The following is a 27,380-nucleotide window of genomic DNA, read 5'->3' as shown; positions in this document are numbered from 1 at the left end:
GGTCCCCCCGCCCCCCCGGGACGCCCTCTCGGTGCCACAGGTGACACAAACGGCAGCGGGGCCGGGGCGGGGGCGGCGGCGGCGGCGGGCGGGCCCGGGAGCCGCCCAGGTCTGAGGGAGGCTGCGCCGCCATTCGCTCCAGCGGCGGCGGGCCGGGGCTGCCTCTCCTCGCCACCTCCCTTCCCCTCAGACAAGCGGGGAGCGGCGGCTGCCGTCCGGGACGAGGTAAGTGGGGCGGTTTCTGCCCGGAGAGAGGGGCTGGGGGAGCCGTGGAAAGGGCGGCGGGGTCCGGCGGGGAGGGTGAGTCTGCCCTGAGGAGCTTCGCGGGGGAGGGGCGTGGGGTTGTCTTGCTAATGGAGTGATTAAAAAAAGATTTTAAAAACAAGGGTATGAACCAGCCCGCAGTGCTGGAGCAGCGCGAGGATGAGCCTATTGGCAGCTGAGGAGCCCTGGCTCCACGCAGCTGCTCCGTACCCGAGTGCTCCGGCTGCCGTCAGCCCGCGGGGTCCGCTCGCCTCAGGACGAGGGAGATCTCACAGGTGTCTCCCCTGCCCAGCCCCTGTTATTAAGGCGGAGGGAAGCGCCGCTTCTCGGCGATTTTTCCCTCAGAACCCCTCTCTGGAGCCGGTGTGGAGAACTGCGGCCTCCCCCCTGCGAGGGGGGCCGGGCCCTGAGACACCCCCCTTCTGCCCAAGGGAGCTCCTCTCTGGTGGTGTGAGCTGAGTAACTGTACAAACCTACCTGCACCGAACTCCTGCAGAAGCCTGCTTTAATAAAAGGGCTCTCTTTATTTAAAGAGGGCGCTTAGTTCTCAGTTGAGAGATGTTAATGACCTTTATGTAAATAGCAAACATTTTCATTTCAAAACACTAAAATAATTGCATCTTCCACGCTGTCTCTGGAGTGACTTGCAGAAGTGGAGTCTAACGTGCCTGGTTTTGTCTTTTCTAGGTGCTTATAAGATTTCCATTGCAGGATAAAGGTCACTTGAATCTGGGGACAGATTGTCAAGTGGCAAGACAAGTATTTCTGAACTTTCCCAAAAGTGTAAGGGGAGGGGACTTAAAACATGCTTGACATGATGATCTGACAAGAAACTTAATTTTCCTGGATAGAAGAAGCAATCAAAGTGTTGCAACAAAACATTTGTGTGTTTACATATATCAGACAATTGGAGATTTCTGTGATGGAGTACTTAAAAGACTGACGAATCGAACCACTTCACTAAACTAATATACATCAACAATACAGATTTCCAGTAATTCGTTCTCAGTTGCCATCAGTCATTATTACTACATTTTCCTTACAGTTCTTAATGATCATATCCATAACTGGTAGTGAACCTGGAACTCTACAACACCATGGAGTTGGTGCCCTGTATTTAGTGCTCATGGCTATAGTTCTTGATGGTCTCAGTCGTCAAGGTAGAAGTGCTTGAGAGCTCTTTAGCAAGACAAGCTGCAATCAAAGTAAGCACTCTGTGATTTTCATAAATTACCATCTTTCTTTGCTTATTGGTAGTGTTTTATGCACCTTGTTGCCTCCCTGCAAGAAAACAGGGTAACTTCATCCGCCTTTGACATAGTTCACATTATTTTGGGGAGTAAGACTCTACCCTAGTTTTGGTAGGCACCTTTCTTATGCCTGATGGAACCAGAATAATCCTTCAAACTAAATACCTTCTCTTTGTTCTGTGGATTTATTGTGGTTTTGTCTGACATCTTTCCTGCCCACTACACATTCTTTGCACTTACCTTACAATTTTTTTATTATTTGCAGTTTGTTATGATTTGCACATGTTTTCCTGTGCACTGTTTGGGCAAGTATACTGCAAGTCTCTGTCCATTTGCACTTATGTCTAACAACATAGCTGTGTGTAAGTATGTAAATAAAATACTACTAGTAATATTATGTTAGAAAATGCTTATTCACTCTTACCAATTACCATATTTTAGTATGCTTGTGTCTGGGTGTAAGGCAAGGAAATAATAAGCATTTTGCTTACTTAGCATCTACCTTGTGGGTGCAGCAGGCCTCTGCTTTGGCTGCAAAGCGCATTCTTGAATTTTCTGAAGCTGTCATTGGACCTGTCCCTTGTTAAAGACATTTCCTTCCACAGCATCTCTTGCACCCCAGAATAATTTATTATCAGTTTCACTGTCAGGCTTTTAAAATTTAGTGAAATAGATATCCATATTCTTGTTTTACCAATGCTGACAAAGGCCAGAGTAAACAACACTTCATTGACCCCAAAAATTAATGCCAGAAAGGTGAATTTGTCTTTTCTCTGAAACACTGGGTAGAGACCATGGACAGATAGATTCTCTGGAGTAAACTCGCATTGTTCTGCAGGAGACACTTGCCAGATTGCCAGGTGGAAGTAATGCTCCAATTTAGTAACTGGAGAAAACCTTTGATGCTTGTGCAGAAGGTGAGATTTTAACTGTTGTATCTAGAAAAAAAAGCTTAACCAGGAAGTTAAACGGTGGGGTGAAGTTGAAGGAATCACTTTTTTTTACACTGTGTTTCTTGTGCTTATGACAGAGAGGAATTGGCTTTCCCAGTGGTGAATAGTGCAGACTTCAAACAAAAACCTTCTAAGAAAACATTATTTGCAGGGAAACTTAAAAGTAATTCGTAGTCTCTCAGTAGGAAAAATGTTTGACTTTATTTTTCTTTCATTAAAAGTGATGGTTCTGGCCTATGGAAGTCAGTCTTCATTCAATAGTGACTTCTTTTGCACCATTGTAAACAATTTGGTTTTCTGCACAGCGAGTGCTCTTCATCCGGGATGGGTGACTAACAGGTAACTGCTAAAAGCAATAGGTAGCCTCCTGGTGCTCAAAGTCTATCACCTGATGCATTTAAAGTCAGCTTATTTAAGTTGCTCATAAGTCAATTTAAGGAGGCTCCTTAGTTTGTTCTAGATGTGGTGCTTAGGAACATGGTTTAGTGGTGGACTTGGCAGTGTTAGGTTAACAATTGGACTTGATGATCTTAAAGGTCTTTTCCAACCTAAATGATTCTGTGATTCTAGTGCCAGAACACTCATGCTTTATGGTATGTCAAACCAGTGATGTTGCCTTTGCTGTATTAGCAGTCTCCAGTTCTGTAGCTTATATGGGCATAACGCAAGTGACATCTGATTTTAGCAGACTTATTCATGCTTTGTTCTTGTGGTAGGAAGTCATTCCAATTCACCTGGGTACAGCAACTGGCTGTGCTAGATTTTTACTTCATGGTATAAGGTTTCCTCGGTATGTGTAACTTGACTCTGTTTATTGCATTGAGAGTGGCAACGGGAAGAGAGATAATGTGTGAAGAGGAAAAGAATACTTCTCCCCTCTTCTTATTTTATAGCTCCTTATCTAGATGATAATGCAAGACATTTTTGACCTGAATCCCGCTCAGTATCCTGTGCGAATACACCAAATTAACAAACAACAATTTTTCTTCTTCCATCTTGCTATACTTTTCCTCAGAAGTATAAATCTTTTAAAAGTAAATTTTTCTTTTCTTTCTCTCTCCTAGTCGAGATCCTGCATTTCTGTCTCTGTTTCTATGTATAGAATAGGGGTGTGTATGTATAAATAAAAATCAAAGTAAGAACAAAGGAGATGCTTATTTACAGAGTAACTGTCACAGCAATATTCTAGACTCATTGCCAGATGCTTTTGTTCTACAGAAGGATCAAGCTGAACATTGGTAAATTCCACATGAAATTGCCTGCCCAGTGTTACTATTAGTCTGTTTCTGACTGACTGATAAATTGACAGTGATTTACTTCTGGATGGACTGTGTAATCTCAGCCATGTAACTAGAGCTTCAGAAGCAGATCAGCGTATTCAAGAACTCCTGGGTTAGAAATGCTTTTAGACCATCAGCTCTAAAGATGTTAAAACCTACCCATGTGCTTTTCTTCTCTACTGAATTTAAATGGCTTATGTGATTAAAAAATAGCATTAAAAATAGATCATCAGTTGTGAAAAATTAAGGGTGAGGTCCAAAAATCCTGTGTAATTGCACTTCAGGCACCGTAAGCAAAAGGTATGTGTTTAAGTCCTAGGCAGAAATCTAACAAAAACCAGAAGTAGTGAGCCCTTGACCTTCTATTCTGGTCCTGCCTACCCAAAACAGTTACGATCTTTTTTTCTGACCGTGCTTAATTTGCAGGTTGCCTGTTTTCCACCTGGGTATTGACACAAGTATGTAACTCTCAGTTGTGGGTTGGTTTTGTTTGTTCTGTTTCTCAAGCCTGGGATAATTTGTATTAGTGGAAATGTCATTAAATTTGTCTTGTTTCGTAGTGATTAGAATACTTGTCTGGAGATTAAGAGACCTGGATTAAAAATTAATACCCTCAGGTTACTCTCCTGTTCCCTCTGCCCTAGTAGAACTGGGCTGCTGTGTAGCCAGGAATGCAGGGCTGGCTGGGTGAGGAAGAAAGTCAGGAGAGAGAGTTTGATTTGTAGTGTGGTGGCCTGAGTGAGAGAAAGTAGACCTGTGGTGTTGTTTCTGCCTGCAAGGCTGTGACATCACTGCAAACTAATAGTCGTTCTCTGAGATGGGTGGTGTAATCCTTGGTAGTGCAGCCCTAGGAATGGTTAAAAGCGACCTAAGTGAAACCTTAAGAGACTGTCATATATTTTTGGTAAACAAGGGGATGTGAGTCTGAATCCTTTTGGGTTAAGTGGTTTTGGGGGCTCTGGTTTTGGCCACCTCCTGGGTATGTGCCATTGGGCAAGAGAGAGCTAACACCTTGCATAGCTATGCCCTTAAAGAATGAGCCACTCCTGCAAAACCAAATACCTGTTCAGGGACAGGCATTACACTCCAAACTCCAGCCTCGCAAACGCTAAACTCCTGATTTTGCTACCTGTGTCTGAGAAACAATTTCAATTGCAACCTTCTCCCTCTTTCCTATCCCTCTGCTATTTGGCAGCATTTATAGGGCAAATCCCATCCATGCAGTGTGATTTCACACACCACACCTCATCCAGTGCAACGGGAGGCTGCTACAGAAACTGTTGCCTGCTCCTCACCTCTCAAGTGCAGTAACTGGGTTTAGCTCTCACCGTTCCCTTTCAGGCTCCTTGCATCACAGCGCACCTTGCTTTTTGGTCCCCGGGTGCTCTGTTTGGATTTGGCCATAAGTATTCAGTGAAACTGGTACCAGTCGGGGAAAAGACTGTGTCTTGCGTGATATAGCCCAGCCCAGCAGTGCAAACAATCTTGTGAGTGAAGTTTTCATGGCTGATAGACTTCCTGTTATTCTTGCATTTTAATATCGCCATTGAGGAGGGCTGACGTTGCTGCTGGCTGGTTTCAACTTAGCCAGAATGAACCTGTTGTCAGATGGAATATTCATATTAGGGGGCTATCCATTAAAACATCATTATGCATAGGAAAATGAGTGATTTTCTCCTTAATAGGGAGCTATAGTAAGCTCTTTTTTTTTTAAATTTATCTATTAAAAAACAACAATAACTCCAAAATAAAAACTTCATTGCAAAGATTAAATTAATTTTGGTGGCTGAGATGAAACCTGGTTCTGACTGTTCAGTCTGCAGGCTGTAGGCTAGCTTTTTTTAAACCGTTTTGATTTTTAATTTACCTGGAAACTTCTCCAAAGTGCTTTTTTCCCCACCTCCCTCCTTATCTTGCTTATTGTTTCTATGACTGCATAAAGAACATTCTTTTTTCTCTGGCACCTAATTTTTGTTGGTAATTGGATTCTATGTTAAGGCCCTGTTTTCAGATAGGTGTGTGCCTCAGTTACCGTACCAAGGACTGGATTAATTGACACAAGCTTTCTTAGTAGCCTTCAGATTACATCAATTATTAGGTGGGTAATTTTAACCTTAAAAACTTGCATGAGTGAATGTCTAAGGTCAGTGGTTAGTCAGTCATCTTGTGAGAAAGGACAGGCAAAGGGCTTGCTTTGTTCACTGGTCTTTGTGCACCTAAGTAACCAGTGAAACAGAGCTGTAGTTACAGTAACAAGGTTGGTGGCTGAAAAGCAGGGGGACTGCAGTGACAAATGAGAGTGATTTAGGTGAGTAAGGAATGATTTTGTTTCCCACAGCTACTTGCTTACACAGTTAATCATGTCTGAGAATGATGGAGTGCCTTTTGCAATGTTCTGCGTGACCTCGGTTTTACGTTGGGCTACAGGCAAAGCGGCTCTGGTGAAGCTGAGATCAGTGGGCCAAAGATGACGTAAAATGTTGCCCTCCCGATTTGGCTCAACCTGTACGACAAAGCTGTATTGTGCACCCTCCTGTAGAGTAAAAGTGCCACCACCAGTGTCGTGAGCAGTTGGCTGTGACAATGCTTTAGAGCAGATCAAAATGATGCATAAAAGAGGGCAGCCTGTTAATCCATGGGTTCCTAGTTTTACAAATGTAGTGGAGGAAAATCAGTCTGTCAGTGATGGTGGCTGTCCTTGCTCAATTAGCTCATCATCTTGACTCAAATGAGGAGTGAGAGTGGGGTCTCTTAAACTCACAGCGATACAACAGATACTGACTAACGGATTCCCATAATGATGGGATAAAAATTACAAGAGAAGTCGTGTGGACAGGCTTTGAAACGAACCTTTTCCAAAGTTTCTTCAGAAACTGTCAAGTGAGAGTCTTCCAACTGGTGTCCAAGACTGAAACCGCTCTACAAAATGTCTTAATGATAGCTTAACAGAGTGAGCATTAGTCTAAGTAAGTATTTGAATGCAAATCCATTTGTTATTTGTATATATACCAATATTGCTGTTTGTAACATGAATTTCTTTGCATCAACACTGCTAGGCCTTTAGTAAAGTCCTCGTGTTAGAAAGCTTGCACTAGCAAAGAGTCAGCACTCCGCTGTGTAAACGGCGGCTTAGTGTGCTTTGCTTTCGTACAGAAAAGATTATCTAACCAAGGTGCAGGAAGTGTGTCACTTCCCAGTAGCCACTGATAGGAAATACTTGTTAATGAGTCGCGCTGTTTTGCACACTTCCATTCTTGAGTGGTACAATTTCCAGGACACAGTCCTAACTAAAAAGTACCCAAGTACCTGCTAAATAGTGGGAGAGCAAGGAAGCAGGGTAGAGGTAGGATAGTTCCCCTGAAGTCTGCAATATATAAACTTGTCAACACCTCTACATTGGGAACATTGTAACTTTGATTTGCTTAAGGATAAAATTTGCTTAAACCAAACCCAGTATGTTTAACAACAGGTTTGTTTTTTTTTTTTTTAATCAATTCCACAGCACTACTCTTTGACCATCCACGTCAAGGGAATTAATGTAGAAAACATCCTAAAAGTCCAGTGAAGACTTTGTGAATACCTGCCTAGGAAGAAAAAGTAAAGTAAATCACTAGTTACAATTTACTGAGAGCTATAACTGCTCATGGAATCTGGTTGTTTTTTTTTTTTAATGAAAGAGGAGGGGAATATAGGGTTAGTTGCCTTTTTGGAGTTACAGTAGCACAGGAAAAATTAGAAACTGGACAGAGATTCTTTTTTCTGATATATTTGTGAAAGGTCCTTTCAGATTTCTCATATCTACAAGCATCTAAGTGAATAAAAGCCTAAGATGAATCAGGGAGAAGTATATTCCAAGCACAGTCTGTATGGGGGAATTCTGCTACTTCAGCCTTTTCGTCTTCATGTTTTTCTTTTTTTTTTTTTCTTGCTTTGTTTTGCCTTTCTGGTTTGTTTGTTTACTTATTTATTTTTTCCCAAGGACTTCCTAGTACATAACGAGTATTTTAGTTTGACTTCCATCAAGAAACAATGCTTGTTGGCCTAATGCAGTGAATGCCAAGCCTCAGGCTAGAATAGGTATATTTTTTGGAAGAATGGGGCAAGGGAAGAAGAGTAATTCATGGGGATTCAGCAGCTCCTGGCTATATGCAAATGCTCTCTGTGGGACACTGGGGGCGAAAGGAAGAGCAGGTGTGTTTTCCATTCTACAATAAAAGTTTGTGAGAAGGGAATGCAGGTGCTTTTGGCCCCTTCTTACTTTTATCTTCAGTACTGAATCTGTACATTTAAGATGGCAAGTGGGTGAGATGGAAGAGGATGAGCACACCTTTCCTGTAAAATGAAAGGAAGACATTGGCATCTTAACTGGCTTTTTAAGGAATTAATCAATTACTTGCATTCTGAGTTTTAGGTTGGGGGGGACGGACAATCTTTTAGCTGTTTCTTGTGGAAATTCCTTCCTAGGATTTGAATCTATCTTGTGAGTTGGGAAAACATTCAGAAAGAGCTAGCCACTAAATGCAGAGCTGTGCCAGACAAGCGTATGTGTAGTCAGGAGATAACTTCCCATCAAGTAATTGGTTTGCTGCAAGTCTCTCTTAAACATTTTAGGGTTTTACTTAAATCTCTTTTCAAACAAGACCTAAAACCACTCTCTTAAGCTTGACCCTGTGTGCGTCTAATGCGAATGCTGACATGAAGAATGAGAAAGTGACGATGAGAGATTGGGTCTTGTGAGCCCTCCACACTTCTGCTTTTGGAGGGAGCCTAGTCCCTCTGTAAAGGGAGATGAGAATAATTGTTACACAATAGACAGTGCTCTGTCTTCAGGGGTCTAGAGGATTGAGCCGCCTTCATTATTATATTTCAAGTCCCTGATCCTGAGAAAATATTCTTTGTGGTGTAACTCTTGATGAAAAGAACTGGAAGAATGAATTCCTTGCAAGTGGACTATTATTAATTCAAACAATGTGCCTACTGGGATTAAACCACAACAAAGTGCCAATGGAAAGATGTGCAAGAAAATACAACTAGATTTGAAGAACCTCAGAATTAATAATGATGATATTATTATTAATGATGTTATTGATGTTAACTTGCTGGAATCTCTGTAATTTTGAAGCTACTTCAAAATTCAGTTTGAGTAGTGTAAAATAAATGGCGTGGAATCTATAGTTAGTCTGACATGCAGTGGTCACAGGGAAAAGAAAAATTTAGGTGTGTTTCTCTGAGGCTTCTCTTTAATTTATGAACCTCTTATTCCAGAGACCACATCCTCCTGAAACCACCGGCCAAATGATTGTATGCCATAATAGGTATAGAGACTGACACTCTTAGGCACTGCTGCCAACAGCCAAGCCCATGAAACAGATGGCAAGCTGCCATATGTGATTAGAGGGATTAGGCCACAACCAAAGCAAATTATTCTTTTCTCTTCCAATTTTTAGTTGTTAACTTTTATCTTCTTCTTTCTGTTTTAACATTTTGCTCTCTTGTCCAGAGTAAGTTTTGTGTAAAACAAAACAATTGCCTGTATAATCTTCAAAGTGATGAGGGTCTTGATTCTTACCAAATGAGTAAAATTATATCACAGGCAGAGCCATGTGGACCAGCAAAGCAGATGTTACTGGAGAAAAGTGGAATTTTTCTCAAGTGCTTGCGTTACTCCAGCTGCATTTCTTCCTTTTCCAGTTGGCTGAAGATCATTCAGTGAGAGTATTTTAAGATTGCAGCCATTTTGCAGGTTAAAAACAACAGCGATCATGTTGGTACTATTGAGGAAGGCTAAGGTGTGAGCAAGGCTTGTTGTGTATCATATTTTTAATTTTTTCCCCATTGTGGCTGTTTTGAGCAGTTGTCTGGTCCTATAACTGCAGATAAGAAGATGTCTTTCCCTTAACTATATTGTAATGAATATTGCACAGGGGAAGACGTGGGTTTATTACTGGAATGAAATAAAGCATTGCTGTGTTCGTAAGAGCAGCTTCAGTGTTGCCTTATTATACATATTTCCCACTTCTGCAAAGAGCCTTGTTCCACCAAAACCCTCCACAACTAGCTGGATAAGAACTTTGCTACCTCCCACTGATTAAACATACATGTTGGCAAATGCTGTTCTCTAAGTTAATCTCTGTCACTGTTGGAAATATGATATGCTGGGTAGATTTAGCTGTTATCATTTTGAAAATGCTCTGATAACACCTCTTGAAAGAGCAGCTGGATTGGCTACAGATACACATATCTTACTGGATGATCTCTTCCCTCCTGCCCCTTCAAGAATTAAATGACAACAGGCCTTCTGGTGTTTGTTTTACGTTCAGGTCCTTACCATTGCAGGCAACCATGTTTAAAACTCTCTTGAATGATGACTTAAGTCCCTCTTGAAAGTTAATAGCTTTTCTTTCTTCACTACTCAGAGTGAAATCTGTAATCCTCTGATCTTCTGCACAAATATGTTCATGACTACCTTAAACTACTTGGGCTTGTTCCAACACTGGTATTTAGGTTAATTGGCTGTTCTCCGTTCATGAGATTTGCCTCATGTATTTACAGGAAAAAAATAAATTCTCTAAGCCTAGGACAGTGTTGGGTTATGTGTGACTGTAACACATAAATGTCAACGGAGAATCAAATTTGCTCAGGACAATGTGATTTTCTTATTTTTTTATTTTTTTTCTCCAAAGCTGTAGCATAGTCAGAGGTACCGTTACTGCCTAATGTGACCTTCCAGGGTCACAGGGGACAATTCTGCAAAGCTCTTGGTGCTCCTAATGTTCTTCTTGGCTTCCTTGCTTCAAAATAAAGGTTTATTTCCTGAGCATGGGTGTAGGACAAACTTAGTTACATCTTTTCTGAGAATGAGTTTCTCTGCAGATCCAAATTGTTACATTACACAATTTTATTTATCTGTCTTCCTCAGCTTCCTGTTGCCTTATGTCTGTACTTCCAACTCATCCCTGTTGCTAGCGCTGAGAGGTTGTAGCAGTGAAGAAATGAAGTTAGGAAAATGTGTAGCTTTCAAATGCATAAACCCAAACCCTCTAGTTTTTAAGAGCCAATAGGTTACTTGTAACTGAATGCTTGATGGGATGAAGATGTATACAGATGAGAGTTGCTGATCAGCCAGGCCTGCAGGTAATGGTTCAATTGCAGGAGCTGGCATGAGTTGGGGTGTGAAAGCAGCCAAAAATGTAGGATTGGCTGTCACCTTCTTCCTCTTGTTAGGAGGCATTGGCTGGAAGACAGATTCTCTGGAGGAAAGGTCTAGCAGCTTAGGTCTACTGTACAAGAAGCACTTGAAAAGTAATTTTGCAATGTAAATTTAGGATATTATAAGGTTTCTGCGTGCAGAAGGAAATCTTGTTGATTGGATGGAACAGCTGACTCCAGGGCTCTGCTGTTTGTTTTCTGATCCTGATGATGAACTTACTGTCAGTCATGGTAAAGTGCTCCAACCTCTTCCCTACCTCTCTCTCGTTACATCCCATATATATACACTGAGTAAAAGCTTTAAAATCTAAGCTATGATTGTGGTACCTCTTAATGTGATATCTCATAATGTTTGGAATGCAGTATTTGAATTAAGACTTCTGTGCTCACGAGAAAGCAGCAGTGTGTGGGGGGAACAACTCTCTGTAGGGCAAACAAGTTTGTGGACAAGGTTGTCTTGTGTTCTAGAAAAATGTACAGCTTTACTTAAAGGAATTGAGGTGTATAACTGCCTGAGAAGGTATTGAGAAATTTTATAAGATAAAATTATTGGATGGGTGCCTGGCCTAAAGCACTTGGCAGCTGTAAGTAGCTTAGGAGTGGAGAGGAGAAACTACATCTTGTGTCTTCTTTCTGTTTCTTTTATTGCCAAAACATAGAAGCTTTCATGCATGAGTTAGATAAAACATCATTTCAGATTTGTGATTATTACAGGGATTAGAAATTTCTTATGAAAGGGGAGATCTTTGTGTGATTTCACTTGAATTTAAAGTTTAAGAAACAAAAATAATGCTAAATATCCCAAGACTCGCAAATGGTAGTCTACAGCATATGACAACCTTTCTCCAAAAATCAGTCAGCGTGGTATTTCTATCAATTTCCATGATTTAATCAGTCTGACATGGATCTTTGGATTGAACTTGCAGTGGCACCAAACTGTTGAGACCTCTCGGTTCTTTTTTGGCACGTATAGGGCATTTTAAGAAAAAAAGAATAGACAAAAAATAAATCAGAAGAATTGAACTTGGGGTGGTGGTAGTGGATGACTTCGAGAAAGGGTTTGATTATTTTTAAAATTTTTTTTCACACTTTTTTATTTTTTAATTAGCCTTAGGTTTTATAACAGGTGTTTTCTACTCTAAGGCAGCAGCTTGTAACTTCTGTGTTTGTAATCAGTGCTAACAATCTCTTGCAGAAAGCCAGCCTTGCAGTAACTTGTGTGAGCGGGCCTTGTGAGGTTGGACAAGGACACCACGCACAGAAGGAGGTTTTCTTCTTCTTTATGCAGAGACTAAAAACTGCTCTGGTCTCAGTTTGTGATTGGCATGGTTCCAGTGACTAAAGATTTGTTATCATAGTGAAATGCGATACAATTTGAGCTGTATGGATGATACACATTAAAGGGAGGGGCGGGGGGAGGAAGTCCAGCTGATTATTGCTAGTTTTTTCAACTACTTATCTGGAGAGATCAGGGGCCAGTTTTTCAGGTACTCAGATATGCCTTAGCTGAAGCATTACGGTTTTGGCTTTGCAGAGGAACCTACTGGGTCTCAGCTGCGCTGCTCGGGACTGGGGATGCTTTTTATCATAACCTAGGGTGGGAGGAAAACCAGCTAATATGATGCCATGTAAATCTGAATACAGGGTGAGTGCAAGTGGGTCATAATTCCTATAGGAAGAGCTGGGAGGAGAACGTGCTCCAGTTAAGCCAGAAATAGTAACTATGTTAAACTTAGCAAAACACAGCTTTGTGAACTGTGGAACCATGATATCTTTCAGGAAAAAAGAGTGGTTAAGAGCCTGCCAGGGTAGCTGGTATCTTGCACCTGATTGGAAAAAAAAGTGAGAGTGCAAACTTAGTTGGAGAAACAGCTCTACAGGATGATGGTGTCTGGGAAGTTTAGTAGCAGTTCCAGCTTGCTGTGGGCTCCCACAGTCTGTGTGGATGTTCAGCCCTTGCAAAGGGTTGTTCAGTTGGGGAGGACTGAAGTTCTGCTTCCACTACCTTTGTTAATTTGAATACTGTGAGATACCAATGAACCCTGCAGCTTGTCTTGTAAATGCTGTCCAATTATTTCTTTTAGATTTTTAAATTAATCTAATAACAATATAATACTTCTTCCCTCAGCTTTCCTTAAATGTAAAGACAAGGACATGGTAAGATATAATTCCCGCAACAGCTTTCTTACAGACTTGATTGATCTGAAGCCAAGAAACTTGCTCAATTTGCAAGAAAAATCCTTGACAATTTCAGTTCACAACTGTTCAGGTTTTGTGGTTGCAAGATCAGCTTCTGTGCACGTGCCGTTCGGTCAGCACCCAGGGCGTTTGATTAGCGCTGCGGATGCTGACTGCTCTATCAAATGGCACGAGAAGTTCCACATGGTAGTCAAAACAGATACCCATACCTGTTCATAAGCTGAAGGAGTACTGTTATAGGTCCTCAACAATTTTAGGATTGTTATGTTTGTTGGTAGCCCCATAGTAAGTACTTCCTACTTCTGCCTAATTATAAAACTGTCATTTGCTAAATATAAATAAAGTTACAGATGGCAGGTTGTTTGAGATGCCGTTATATCAACTTTATGGAATAAAAGCACAATGAGAATCATGGAGAAGATAAATCCGGCAGCCAAACATAACCATATGCAGAAGGTTGTTTGGCATTGGGGTTGTTGGGGGGGATAATCATTAACCTGCCTGCAGCTGCCTTCCACATCTATAAGAAATGTTGTTATCTTTAGAGATGAAGTTTCCCTTTGAGTAGTGCCGATGTCAATATCTTGTTTTAATCTCCTGGTTAAACTCTGTGGCCAGGGGAGCAAGTGCAATGACTCGCTGCATGATTGTAGTGCTCATTAGATCAATACGATACCAGCATCCTGTCTGCTGATGTCAGGTAGTGTCAGACTGCAAGGCCCTAAGGCAGACACACACGTACCTAAAGGATTGTGATGGTAGCTGCCGAATACAGAGACACAGTCAAAAACTACATCTGCTTCTCTTCCGTCTCTCGGCAGGTTTGTCACTAGGGATGCTTCTGGGGCTTACGTTAAATTCAAGCTCTTTATTTCTTTGGCTTCATTAAATCCATGGTGCTGCTACCCTGAGGCACTAAGAGACTCGACTCTAGATGCATCTGACTTCTGCCCCTGCCTCCTCTTTTATTGCTCTGAGTTTTTTTTGAAGAGATTTTTGCCTTGGACAGTTGGGATTGCTTTCTGAGTTAGTAGTCCTCTGCTTATTTAGAGATCTGGAACCATGGCCTATAAAAGAGGCAAAACAGTATTTGAAATTATAGATGCAGTTTGGTTTGGATAAAGCAGTGAGGTTCATGTTACTGCATGACTTCTAGTTCCACATATGCAAGATGGTTATGTAGGAATGATTTTGCGCTAATGCCTTATGTTATGGGCCTCCATGGGATCATATTCCTGGCATAATCATACACTCTTAATGGTAAAATGTTGTGAGTAAAAGTTACGTTTATATCTTGTAAGCTAAACTTCATTACAGCCTATGGTGACTGTAGATACCCTGACTTTCCTTCCCAAAGCAGGGGTTGGTACAGAGGAAAGGGAAATGACTGTAACGGTTCGCTGCCTCTTGATCTCAAGGTAACGAGTCAGAACGAAATAGCAGTTCTGAATCCATCCAGCACCGTAAAGGAACTAGACTTTGAAAACGTAGTACCTGACCCTTCAGTGAGGAGTGTTGTGTGTTTTGCAGGGAAAGAGTATCCTGGTCAGAAGTTTGTTATAGGATTCCCGTTTGGGGGGATTCTGAGGAAATAAACTCTTAAGCCTATTGCTTTTAGCTCTGAGTAGCAAATGAGAAGCTTTTATGAGTGATACCCATTTTTGTTACCAGTAGAAGACAAAATCCTACAGAAAGAGGCGTTGTACCAATTTGAGAACACGATCCCCAAGTCTTGAACTGGAGCACACAAATTCCTCTGACACATTCCCAGCCTCCTCCCATCTCACTGCTGCAACATGTTGCATTTTGCAGCTTTCTGAGAACTTCCTCAAGGGTTTTCCTCCAGGGCTTGTGATGAGTGCTGCCTTTCTGATCTCCTGGAAGGGGAAAGGAGCCTTTGAAGACTTGTAGTGGGAAGACAGGCATGGAGAGCAAGGCACACTGTTTGGTAGGAGTGGAATAGGGTCCAAAAGTTCAATGGCTTGGCCTCATGGGATGATTCTTTTGCTCTGGTTGGTTGGTGACTTGCCAAAGATGGTGTCCTAGAAATGCACTAATGATAAGTAAATCAGCGTGGTGAGCTTGTGAGTTTAGCCCAAGTTGGTTTTGTTTTGTTTCTTTTTTTCATTTTATTTTCCTTTAAGTCTTCTGTCCCTGGAGTTCAGGCAATCTTTCTTTAAATAAATAAAACCCAACTTCTAGCCTTTGTGAACAGAGTTTGTGGATGTAATCCAAGTCTGCGCTGGCAGACGGTGAACACCATGGATGTGTGATGGGCTGCCTCACTCTGTCCACTGCTCTGCTGTGAATCAGGGCTGCAAGCAGCAGCGAATTTTTCTTCAGAGATCCCTGAATCTTGTCTATCTGTATGTGACAGCCACTGATGCAGACTTCCTGTGTTCTCTTGAATATAATGTCCATACTTGTGATTATGTACTTTGTTTCTTGGGATTTTTTTTGTTTGTGAGTTTTTCGTTGTGGTTTTTTTTTTTTTTTTTTACTTTAAAGGAATGTGGTAAGTCTTCTTGGTCCTGTCTGTGTCCCACTCTCCCCCCCCTGCCCCCCGCCAAATTGTTCTGTTGACTTATAGGACAACTTAAAATGCACTTATTTTAAAATGTATCGTTTGAGTGACACTTGATTCTGTGTTTCAGGGTGTGAGTTGTCATATAGGAAAGGAATATATTTTCATGGCCACCTTGTTCAAGAGACCTGTAAAACAGGTTTGACTTGAAGTGACCATTTGAACTTCACAAAGTAGTTTAATCACACTGAAAAACTTGTTTCTCTTAATTAAAAATGCATACATAATCTACTTCCCTGATCCCCAATATTACAGCTTGTTCTTCCTTGTCTCTTTTTTAGGGGATGTTTTGTTTGTTCTTAAACACTGGATATGCTAGGTCAATGAACTGTTACTTCAGGAAGCAGAGCTGAGAGGACAAGCTGAGAAGACATCATTACGATGGCAAGCAGGAATGCAACACTTTCCCAAAAATCTCTCATCTAGAGAAGCATGCGTATACTCTACTGCAAGAAAGCAACATTTGGGGCTCTTTAAACCATTGACTGTGGCCTGGTCCACCTTTCTCAGTGCCTGCTGAAAAAGACTTTTCTTCCATACCTTTAAAGCAGACTACAAGACTATCCTCAGCAGGATTTAAGATCTTCCTGGACACTTTACCAGCCCCTACACACACAACAAGATGATTGACCTAAGCTTCCTAACAGAGGAGGAACAAGAGGCAATAATGAAGGTGCTGCAACGGGATGCAGAGCTTAAAAGAGCTGAAGAAGAGAGAGTCAGGTAACGAATCTATCACCCTGGCTTGTCTTGGGAAGACCTACACAGTTCATATTCTGAGTTATTCAGAGCATAGGAATAGATAAAAACAGTTGTTGCTGGGGGCCCCATATTCCATGATATATGTAGTTTGGAGATTTTTACTCTGGACTAAATTTAGTATAGTCTGTGGATAAAATGCCTCTACCACACAAATGATTCATTACTGGCCAAAAGACTAACTGTTGATGTGGACCTTACAATTCCCTAAGGGCCAAGCACGCTTGGTACATGTCTGACTTGACATGCATCTGGCTTGGTTTCCTCAGAAAAGGATTCAGTTTGCAAGTATCAAAACCTCTGCAAACTGAACTAATGCATAATAAGGGGGGGGATTTGTTTCAAAAAAGTCACTACTTCCCCGAGCACACAGAAAAGTTAGTATGGATGCAGCCAGCAATATCCCCGAGTGATGAAGTTATACCTCAAATATGTAGAGCGCTGGAGCTGCAGTCCAGAGGAGGTACCGACACTATGCTTCATTGCCAAAAGAAGTCCTTGCAATCTCTGACTAAAACAGAAAATTGCTCCCTGTTTTCCTTGTGGTATCGCAGACAGAGCAGTGTGTTGTTTCTCTGGAGTGTTTTATGTGCTGTGAGGCTTTCCTAGAGCTACTATTAGGGTAACTGCCATGAATAGAGATGTATGCATGGAAAGCAGCATTGCCCAGATGACTTGGCTTTGAGAAAGCCATCTACACAGGTACAAATAGAAGATGAATAGCGGTTTCAGCTAATGCAGATAGCTACCTGCTCAAGAACGAGGATTTTAATACTCAGGCTTTTTTTTTTTTTTTTTTCAGTGTGAAGGAAAGTATCCATTACAGGTACACAAAATGACAAGTGTCTGAATAATGAAAAAAAGATCCTCAAATGCTGAAAGGTCAAAGTGCTGTAACACAAATAAATGTGTACGGGTCTCTGAGGCAGGATTTTCTCTCATTGGTTCAGTAATCTTCTTTAGGATTCTTTCTTATTGTGATGTTCCTCATGAAGACATGTATTTCCTGTTTAAACATTTTAAAATTATTCCAATCATGATGCACTTGTGATGCTTCTCTTCTGCTGAGAAATATGTTTTTGACAAATGCCCTCTGTGTAGGCCTACCCTACCAGGTCTGAAAGTGCTCAGGGAAAGTAATCGTAGATGTGAGTTTGAATACACTATCTGGGGAAAGGAACCCTTCCTGGAACAGAAAATCAAAAAAGCCATTCTCAGTTGTGGTCTGAAAGGGCTGTCAACAAGTATTTTTGTCTGTATAACCTCACTTTTGCCATTTGTAATTCAAGTTCAAGAGGGTGTGGTGGAAAATGCAAGGGACTGCAGGTTGTAGCAGCCTGTAATCAGCATGTTTGTTTCTACAATATAATGTCTCTTCTGGTTTCGGAATATTATAACTTCTCAGAAGCTGGATGCTTACATCTGAAACTGATTTTTCTGCATCCATGTGGCACATGGAGCTTGCTTTTTATATATTAAAACACAATCTGAATTATATCTCCAGCCAAGGAGATGCAATATTTTAGTTTGAATTCTACAGCCTTCCACATCTGGAAGATTCCAAGAGCTGGGATCAAATGTCATCGTACAAACATCAGAGCATGACACAGTGTTGTTTGTATGTGTATATAATGGAAGTCTCTTAATGTGATATTTTTTCGTCTAGTAGAAATTCTGAGGTTTGAAGGGTGTTCTAATAACCAGGGCCGTGTTCCTGGAGCGTGGACAAACTGGTAACATGACAAAATCCTCTTTGAGCAACTTCCTAGTGGAATTTTACAGATCACCTGATGGAGTCCCTTCTCTGCTAACAGCTTCGAATATTGCTTATTTGTAGTAAAACTGTGCGGATTAGACTGGCTAAAGCAGGCAGTATGCTTTATTTCTTGGCTTGAGTGCTGTAATAAGTTTTTGCCTTGTCCTGTAGCTCCTCTTGTGTTGGTCTCAATCAGGCTGATAATTTTAGGAATGGCATGGTTTTGGGAACAGCATGCCTGCTTCTTCTTTGACCTCTGCTGAGGCCTGTCCCAAAGGAAAGGGGATATTGACATTTTCTTCTCATGGGCAAAAAGGCGATGAATAAATATCAGATGACAAGAGGGTGTAATGCAAGGAAATCAAAAGACATTGCATCCTTTTTTATTCCTAGGGCAAGAAGATGCCTTTCTCTGCTTCGTTACCCCAGAAGCTGCTGCCAGCCCTTGAATGGCAGTGTTGCTGAGGAGGGGAAAAAAATGGTATAAAACGGAAGAGCCGAGTGACAGCTTGTCAAGACTAGAAGCTGATTTTCATCATATTGCTGACTTATGTTGTTGTTGTTGGCTTTATTCCTGTCCAGGAATCTCTGATATACCCTGCTCCGACTGGGTTTCAGGTATTGAACAAATGAGTGGGCTAAGCACATAATAGAATTTACTTGCAGTAGCTTCAGCATAGCCCTTAACCCTTTTTACAGTTGTGTAGTTCAGAATTAACACAGTTTCGGGCCCTTTCTGGAGACAGTAACATGGAACAGAAATGTATCTGCAGTTCTGCATTGTGGTTGGGGGACTCTTGTGTGGTGCAGTGGCTGGCCCCCGGCACCAGCGTGTCTGAGGCAGAAAGCTGTTGTGGTCGCCTTTGTGCCGAGGTTCCCTGCTGTGGCTCTCGGCCCTTCCCAGCAGAACCTCCTGGCAGCGCTCTTGTGGGCTGTGCTGGGGATTGTTTGCTCGTTGGGTAAACTGAAGGAGGTTAGTGATAGGGAAGTTCTGATGCGGAGTTGTTTGTGTGGTGGGTGGTGACTGCTGTGTGCCAAACCCCTTTAATACATACATTGGTGCGGCATTGCAAAAAAAGAGAAAGCTGCAGGGGTCTGACGCTGCTGGGTGCTACATACACTTCACCTTTCTCATCGTGTTCAGTGGGAGTATGTGGCTGCTGAAACCCTAGTGTAAATGGCTTTTTTTATTCTGGTCAGCTTTAACGGATATCTCTTTGGTCACTTTTCAAGGCAGTTTTCCTTATGTTGTAGACTCTCAGAAGGAAGGTGCTTTTTGTGTTGTTTTCTGTTTCTTAGGATGAGATATGTTTCAGGGATTGGGGCGAGTTGAATATTAGCATTGGGGGAACCGGACTTACCACTGTAGTGTAAAAATGACATTCAATGACCGTCACCAGAATACATTCTTAAAATCTTCATAAAATACTTTTCTGTTAGATGTAACAGTTTTGAGGGTGCACTTAACAGAGGCAAGGTTCTTGGTGGAGGTGGTTTTAAATGTGGGTGCCAGTTCAAATTTAAAGGGCTGATTGAAGATAGAAGAGTTCAGAGATGCTGTCTTAGAGTTGCTGTTAAAGCTAACCTTCTCATTTCTGAAAAGAATTACTAATTTTTCCTACTCTGCCTCCAGGGTATTTCTTCCAAATGTTCTAGAAATTTTCAAAATGTGTCCTCAGTATCCACTCAGATGATTGTGGCAGCTTGGTAGTGTCTGCATAGTTTGGTAACTAGGCACCAATTATAACTTCATAATTTTGAAGTATCACCCTTTCTCATTGCCATAGAATACCTAGGGACTCTTCCTAAAGCTAAGTCTCCATAAAAATATTCGTTTTTACTTGGTCTCCACCCCTTTTTCTTATAAACGCCTTAATATATTATCATTTCCACTATTTCATAATAAAAGTTTGGGCATCTGTAAAAGAATGGAAAAATAACCTGTGGAAGAGGTGTGGCTTACAGGAAGGGCAAGAGCACAGTATGTTTGTATGTGCTCTAAATTCTGTCCTGACCAGTAAATGGAATGGCACTTTGTGTATCTAGTTGAGGTCTCTTAGGCTGGTCATCATCCCTTCTGAACCACGCTGAAGTTTTTTAAAAGTTTGCTTGGGCTCTGGGTCAGGGGTGCCACAAATAACAATAACTTTCCCTAAGTATAGAGCTAAGGATGTGTTAAGATCTTGCAGAGCATCCCCTCTAGTAACAAAATTCTCAGGTTCTTCTCAGGGTAATGATGTTATCCTTAAGCCTTGGTAGATTGAAATTAGTCTAGTAATAAGCAAGCATTACTAATAAGAAAATAAAGCTCACAGTTCTCTTTGTGCTGATTTTAAAAACACGTTAAAAAAACCTCAAACTTGCTTTGTGGCCTATTTTATTCTTGAATTTTTAGGTCATACATTTGTGTCAACAAGGAGCTTGCTTACAATGTGAGCAAAGCTTTTTAAACTCAAAATAACTCTACCCTTAGTGACAAAAAAATCTCAGTAGGTTGATTTGTTGTAAGACACTAAGAATTGGGTGGCTTGAACTCCTTTGTTGAAAATTCAAACTGAGAGATCCTAGTATCTGCTCTTGTCAAACAGAGAATCTGCTTTCACACGCTGTTCAGACATATAGGAGAAAAAGGAATTAATTGTTATTAATTGAAACTCATGCTATTTCTATAACTAGTTCTGAAATCATATACCTGGTCATACCAGGGACTTCTAATTAACTTTTAATGGGCTTACTTGTTAGTTAAGTATAATGTGCGGATGGTCAAAGTGTATTTGTGACAGCGTGTGCTTGGAGATTGCCTTCAGCCAAATCAGGGATGTCCTGTAAACTCTTTGCTTGTGCCCTTTGTTGACTGATTGCTTTCTAGCTGGGCAGCTCAGCTGAAGGAGAAGGAGCTCCATCACACTGAACGACCTGGAGTACTTCCCCAAAGGAGCTTGAGGATAAGATTAGACTTGCCTGCTGCCCCTACTTTCCTTCCTTCCTTTGCTTGGCTTCGTGTAGTGGTTGCATGAAATGAAAGCAGTTGAGAGGCATTTTCCATTGCCAAAGACAGAGGGGACCCAGCATGTCAATTCAGCAACAACCTTTTTTCAAATAAATGAAACTTGGTCTATATTTTTTTTCTTTTTTAGCTTTAGCAGTTTAAATTTTTTTTTTTTTGCTTGGTTTAATGTGTTAATAGGGCAGGATTTCTCAGACATTTGTCAAAAATCAAATTATCAAGTGTCACTCTCAGTTGCTGATTTCTCAGGTGTGTAAGTACCTAAATACATGCAGATGAGAACATTCATCTTTGGGCTGTGAGATGCATCTGTCTGGGTGGAAAAGGATAAGCTCATGTCTTCTGGATTAACTCCCCATTGTGGACATTGCTTAGCACCAAATGTGACTTTCCAAATACAGTGACTGTTCAGGAAATAGAGAAATTTTATTCTCTAGCAAACTGTGCATGCCATTATTTATCCTTTTTAACAAAGCCAACTGACATAAGAAAGGCTGTGGGTTTCATGACGTGGTTGGTTGTTGTTCTCCAGAGATATATTTAAAAAACACAAAGATCTCAAAAAAACAAAAAAAAAACAAAAAAAAAAAAACAAACCCAAAAAAACCCAAACCTAAAAACCTGTTCTGAGCAAACTCCTTTTTCGCCTGAGTCTCCATTTGTCACTGCAAAGAGGAAAAAAATAAGGGGGGATATATCCTCCAGAGGGCTTTTCTGCCAGGTTCGTCAGACCAAAGTAACAGTGAACTACCTTGTGAAGAGCTAGTAAGAAAAGTAGGACTGTTTTCATCTTAATTGGGTGAGACAAATGGGTTTAAGGAAGAGACCCTACTTACTGGTCTTGGTAACAAACATGGCATTGGACTATACTGGGCTGATACCTTTTCTTCCCAGTGTCAATGGCTAACTTGTTCTAGCAGATGGATTATTTGACTGGATGATGCTTGTTTGGAACAGCTAGTGAAGCAGGGTGGATAGAGCTTATTTTGTATGGTAGAAGAGTGTGCTTAAGGGAAAAAGGAGATAATAGTAAGGCTTTTTAATCTCTAAATTGAGTGCTCAATAAGTATCCTATCTTGGTAAGATGTCTCTATTACATGTTTGTGCCTAGACTGTGCTGTATTGAGTGCCAAACTGAAGCCTTTGTCGTCAGAGTAGATTAGTCTTGATGTGTAGCTCTCCTGAAATCCTGAAGTCCAACCTATTCTTTAGCACAGCGTCAATTTCTTGGAGATGCCCTTGCTGGTAGTGTGAAGAAAGCTATGAGGCAGGCTCTTCTGCTCACTTAGTTGCTTGCATGTGTCCTGTAAGTTGTCACTTGATCAGGGCTGTCTTTATGCTTTATACGCCTGCTTTTAAAGCCTATAAAGTACTGGGAACACTGTGTTGAGCAAAACCTGTGAGCAAATTCACATACTTTCTAGCAACCTCTGCTCTTGCTCTCCAGGCTGGCTCTAATACCAAAGGTGTATTGTCACAGGATAGCTCTTCCTTCCTTATGAAGGGTGGGTTGGTTGCTTGTTTTTTTCCATGGCAGGCTTACATGGGTTGTGTATAAAGAGGGAGGTGAGGCTGTTGGGAAGCCTCTATGCAAATCCTTTAAAACAAGCAGACAAACTAGACTGTGGAAAGCTGTTGTAGAAATGAGACAAGTGGAAGCTGACAGACCTCGAAAGACTCCTACTGCCTGTACCGTGTAACCGCAACAGTATTGCTACAGATTTTCTAAATGGAATAAAGTTAAGCTTCCATATAGTAAGAAATGCCTAAACAAATTTACATATTCTGTGTGTCTGCCTAGGGAGTATCTAATTACATGATTTATAACATTTTACTTATGAAATGAAGCTTACTTCAAACTTGACAGTGCAACTACTAATAGGAGAATAAGTCTGAGTGCTAACTGCAGGTGACGTAGTTGAAAAGCATGTAAAAACAAAGGACTGTGTTTTCAGTTCAGAATGTAACATATGATTTAAATGAAATACGGGGACAACATGCCAGTCTGATGCCCCACAAGTGTCCATCTTCTAGGAAAGAAATGATGTATAGCAGGGTTAATCTGGTCAGTGTGTTTCACAGACGCTTGCTCAGCACAGAAGTTGGGATCATAGTTTTGGTTCCAGATTCTGGTGGAGACCATACTTCAATGGGCAACAGAGCTGCCTGCTTTCGCTTCTTCCTCTCCAAAATCAATTGATTTGTCTCCCACCTACGAGCATGTAAGTCTCTCATTCCAACGCTCCAGGCCTGGATGTGTCAGTCTTCCCTTCTGACTTCAGAATAAATGTCAGTTTGTCTTGTTAGTCATCAAGACTTGTGCTGACTACAGCCTAGTTAGTTCTCCAAGGATCCGAAGGCAAGATGCTAGCCAAGATTAATTCATCAGGATATTGTTAATAGACCTAACATGCCCAGACTTCTGAATAGGCATAAAATGCAAGAACGTGCAGGACCACAAACGGAACTAGACTGCCTTTTTCTCATGTCTCCATCTACTTCTACTTACTGAAGACCTTGCTATCCAAAGAGACCCCAAAGGCAAGAATTAAAGAGGTGTTGCTGATGAGGTATCATGATGACAAGGATGGGGAAAGGTTGCGTAAACCCTTTGCTTTGGTTTAATCTTCCTAGTATAGCCCTCAACTCGTTTAAAATTATATCGCTTTATTGCTTAAACCATATATGTACAGCTACCATGCAAAAGGAATAATCCATATTCCCAACTCAGGACTGCCCATTATAAATGTTTTGGGTATAGTTCTCTAACAAATGCCAGAACAGGATTTTTCTTTTCCTACACCTTATCTAGATATGTGCAGACTAACGAGACATGCTCATGCAACATGGAATGTTTAAACAGTTACTCTTTTTGCCTTGTAAACCTTTTATGGCTGTTTCCCACTCTCAAAGAAGAAAAAAAAAAATAATCTAATCGGCAAGTCTGACACTTATAATGCCTGGTCTGGTATCCTTTTACTCCTGTTCTTTTATGAGTGATACTACAAAAAGTTTCTTGTCTGTGTTTGGTAGGTGACATGGAACCTAAATCCTTTTGTCTTCTTTTTGTTGGCTTGCAGTTTGTTGTTCTGCTTGCAGCAAATAGAATTGAGGATAAATTCCACAAAAGTCTCTCTCTCCTTCCACCTTCTCCACTCATTTGGTATTTCATTTGCATCTGCAAATTTCTAGGTAAGGTAGTGGTATCAGGCTTTAAAAAACTTTTATTTTGCCACCAGTCCCTGGGATGCTTTTTTTTCATATGTTCAGAAATAAGGGGTGTGAGACACTAATGAATCATTCTCTTTGAGCCAAAATAGACCCTGATTTAAATGCTTCTTAGTTTGTCACAAGAAGGCCCAGAATGTGCTGGCACCACACGCGCTCTCCTGTCTGAAGAGCTCAGTTTAAGCTGTCGATTGAGGAATAAGGCAATAAAAGAAGTTATTAAGATGTCAGTTGTCACATCTTGCAAATCCTGTGGTGGTTTGTAATTTGAAGTCTAGATAAGGGGGGTACAGGGGAGGGAATTAAGGGACACTGAGGAAGTGTAGCTCAACAGTTTTAGATACAGGGACGTAGACACTGTTGTTGCAAAAAAAAGAAACAGAAGTCATTATCACTTCACCCTAACATGCAATGAGCTATTACAGTAGCCTACAAAGCTTAAGATAAACCATTCTGGATTTGCTGATAGGAAGGTTGACAGGGACTGATTATATCAGAGCAGATTTCCTGCCTTACATGTGATTTAGCCCACTATCAGATGTTCCGGAGGTGGGGAGAAACAACCCAATTAATACATGTGTAGATTTTCTGTTTGCCTGCAGAGTGCTAGACAGTTGTTTTGTATGCCCAGTTCATGTAATTCTGGTTTTACTTAATGCCCTAGTGGGATGAGAAATTTGTCATCTTGCCATCAAAAATGTTTCACCTAGGCATGGAGGAAAAATCAGTTTAAGTAAAGTTGGCTTATTAAAATAGGACTTTAAAGTGAATTCCTTTTAACGACGTACCTTCATTTTCGTGAGTGTAATGCTTTTATAGAAGAAACAGGCACCATCTTTATTATAACTTCAGGCTGTTTCACTCTGAAAACTGCAACTTAGGCTAACTGGCATTTTAACAGACCACTGAGGGACTGCAGAATACGTGCTCACATCGTATGTAAAGCTGTTATTGCATTCTCTCCTAATTGCAAACTTGGCAACTGAGCCTGCAATCTGAATCTTATTCTGGATGCCTACTAGTTCTTTGGTCAGCAAGAGGAAAATAACGTAATGACAACTTAGGCTTTTTGTTGACTGGGGAGCTGCTGTAGAATCAACTCTTGGCCTCTGATCCTGTTGTGGTGTGCTGGGAGATGTATGTAGCACTGGAAAACCATGGCTGTAGTCTGATTTCCCCACAGTACCTTTTAAGGTAAGGCGCAATCTAAGTCTAATGCCTAGCAGTCAAACAGGCCCACACGGTGCAAGCAGTTTGATGTTACTGCTAAGGCCTTGACAATTCAAGTAGCGTTGTAAAAATTCCCATTTGCAACCTCAGCAGCTGTTTTTGCAACCAGTCTATGATGTGTTGGCGAACGTAGACTTCTTAACAGCCTTTTTCCCTACCAAGGCATAGAACCAATTGTTGCTCTGATAATGGAAATCTGCTGCTTTATTTGTGGCTGGGGAGTCCCTGGGAATAGGCTTTTAGTTCCTCAAAAAATGGGACTGAGAGGCTAAATACTTCTCTTGAAGAGAGTAAGCCAAGCTAACGAAGGTCAAGTGCTATCAAGGTGAGAAGAGAAGGCAAAAGAATTAGTTTGTAAGTCAGCTGCTGTGAGCTTCTGTCGCTTCTTACCATACAAGCCCTGTCAGCCACATGGGTCACTTGTGAAGGAAGTACTGGGGAAGTTGAAGGTGCGTTTATACCTTAGTTTAGCGAGCATAGTTATCTCCCAAAATCTAGAAGGCCTGTTAAGCTGGTGGGGTTAAGGTATAATAATTTCCATAGGCAGCAAGCAGGTACCTGACGTTCACTTTCAGCCAAAATGATGGATGTGTTGGCCACGGGTGACATTTAATAAGAGTCTAGAGCTATGAAAAATCCATGCTTCTGTCTCTGTCCTGCTCATGTTTTGTTGCTCGGTCGCAGATCTGAGTCTAACAAGCAGGTAAGTAGGCTGACACAGCTGAGAGGTAAAGGTCTCCCACGCCGTAGTTTCAGTGGTTGAATACAAAGGCGAAAGGAGTGAGCAGTGTCTGGGGTAAAAGGGTTGAATCAAACAGGGTGACAGCGCTGAATACTTGTGCTGTGATTCAGTACCTTCCCGCTAGAGAACCTCCCTTGCCATGTGTTGTCACGCTGCCCTGAAGCACTAGCTGGGGTCGGAGCTCTTCTGCCCTGCAGGCTGTACAAACAGATTAAAAGCCAGTCCCTAGCCCTAAGGAGCATCTGTTCTGAGAAGGCAAATAATACATGGGAAAGAAGGTGAAAGGGAGAGGCAATCATCTGTGTAAAAAGTTCTTGCGTGCCATGTTTCCACTATTCTTGCTGTCTGTGTTCATAAACTGGCTGAGCAATGAGGAATTGGCTCATACCTGAGTAATATATTTGCTTGAGGACAGAGGGAAGCTACTGCTGTGTTCATGCTCCAACTTGGAAGACTTGCAGCACATGAGAAGGTGTATTTTGGCTCTTTTCTCTAAGAGCACAGTTATAAGGAAGAGGGATAGCCAAATTTTAAATGGCCCAGTAATGCTATGGACTGTTGAATCTTGGCATTAAAAATGCTAATGGTGACCTCGACTCCCGGCAGGCTCAGTGTGTGGCTGATTCGGGACAGAGGAGCTGTTTATACACCTAGGAGGGACTGACTGTTGACAGTACTTTCAAAAAAGAGTTTCAGTATTCAAGTTCTAATATAGCTGATGCCTTCAAATAAGCCTTTTCATTTCTGGTCGTACAAGGATGAAGGAGAAGTTGAGTGATAGGTGAGAATGGCCTATCTTAGTGTGGTGGTTGGGACTGGCTCAGTGTCCTTTCTCCTCTGCAAACAATTGTCTGTACTTGACAGTCAAATCTGCAACCTATAGTAAAAGGTCTGTCATCATAGCTACTTGATTGCGCTA

At 41.3% G+C, this 27,380-nt stretch overlaps 1 protein-coding gene across 4 annotated transcripts in view; it reads left to right on the top strand.

Annotated features, from left to right (window-relative positions):
- Positions 1-27,380, top strand: part of SYTL2 (synaptotagmin like 2) — a 63,026-nt gene continuing 35,646 nt past the window's right edge. The window contains exons 1-3 of one of the 4 annotated variants that reach the window (XM_063325787.1): positions 2-225; positions 1,310-1,469; positions 16,021-16,462. In XM_063325787.1, coding sequence (XP_063181857.1) covers positions 16,362-16,462 — 101 coding nt within the window. In that variant the 5' untranslated portion in view covers positions 2-225; positions 1,310-1,469; positions 16,021-16,361. Of the gene's footprint in view, positions 226-1,309; positions 1,470-16,020; positions 16,463-27,380 lie in introns of all 4 variants that reach the window. The other 3 variants (XM_063325796.1, XM_063325779.1, XM_063325805.1) reach the window with 3 other exon arrangements.

Source organism: Chroicocephalus ridibundus, chromosome 1, assembly GCF_963924245.1.
Source record: "Chroicocephalus ridibundus chromosome 1, bChrRid1.1, whole genome shotgun sequence".
NCBI lineage: Eukaryota > Metazoa > Chordata > Aves > Charadriiformes > Laridae > Chroicocephalus > Chroicocephalus ridibundus.
The sequence above is the reverse complement of the archived record's forward strand: the minus strand, read 5'-3'. Positions and strand labels throughout refer to the sequence as shown.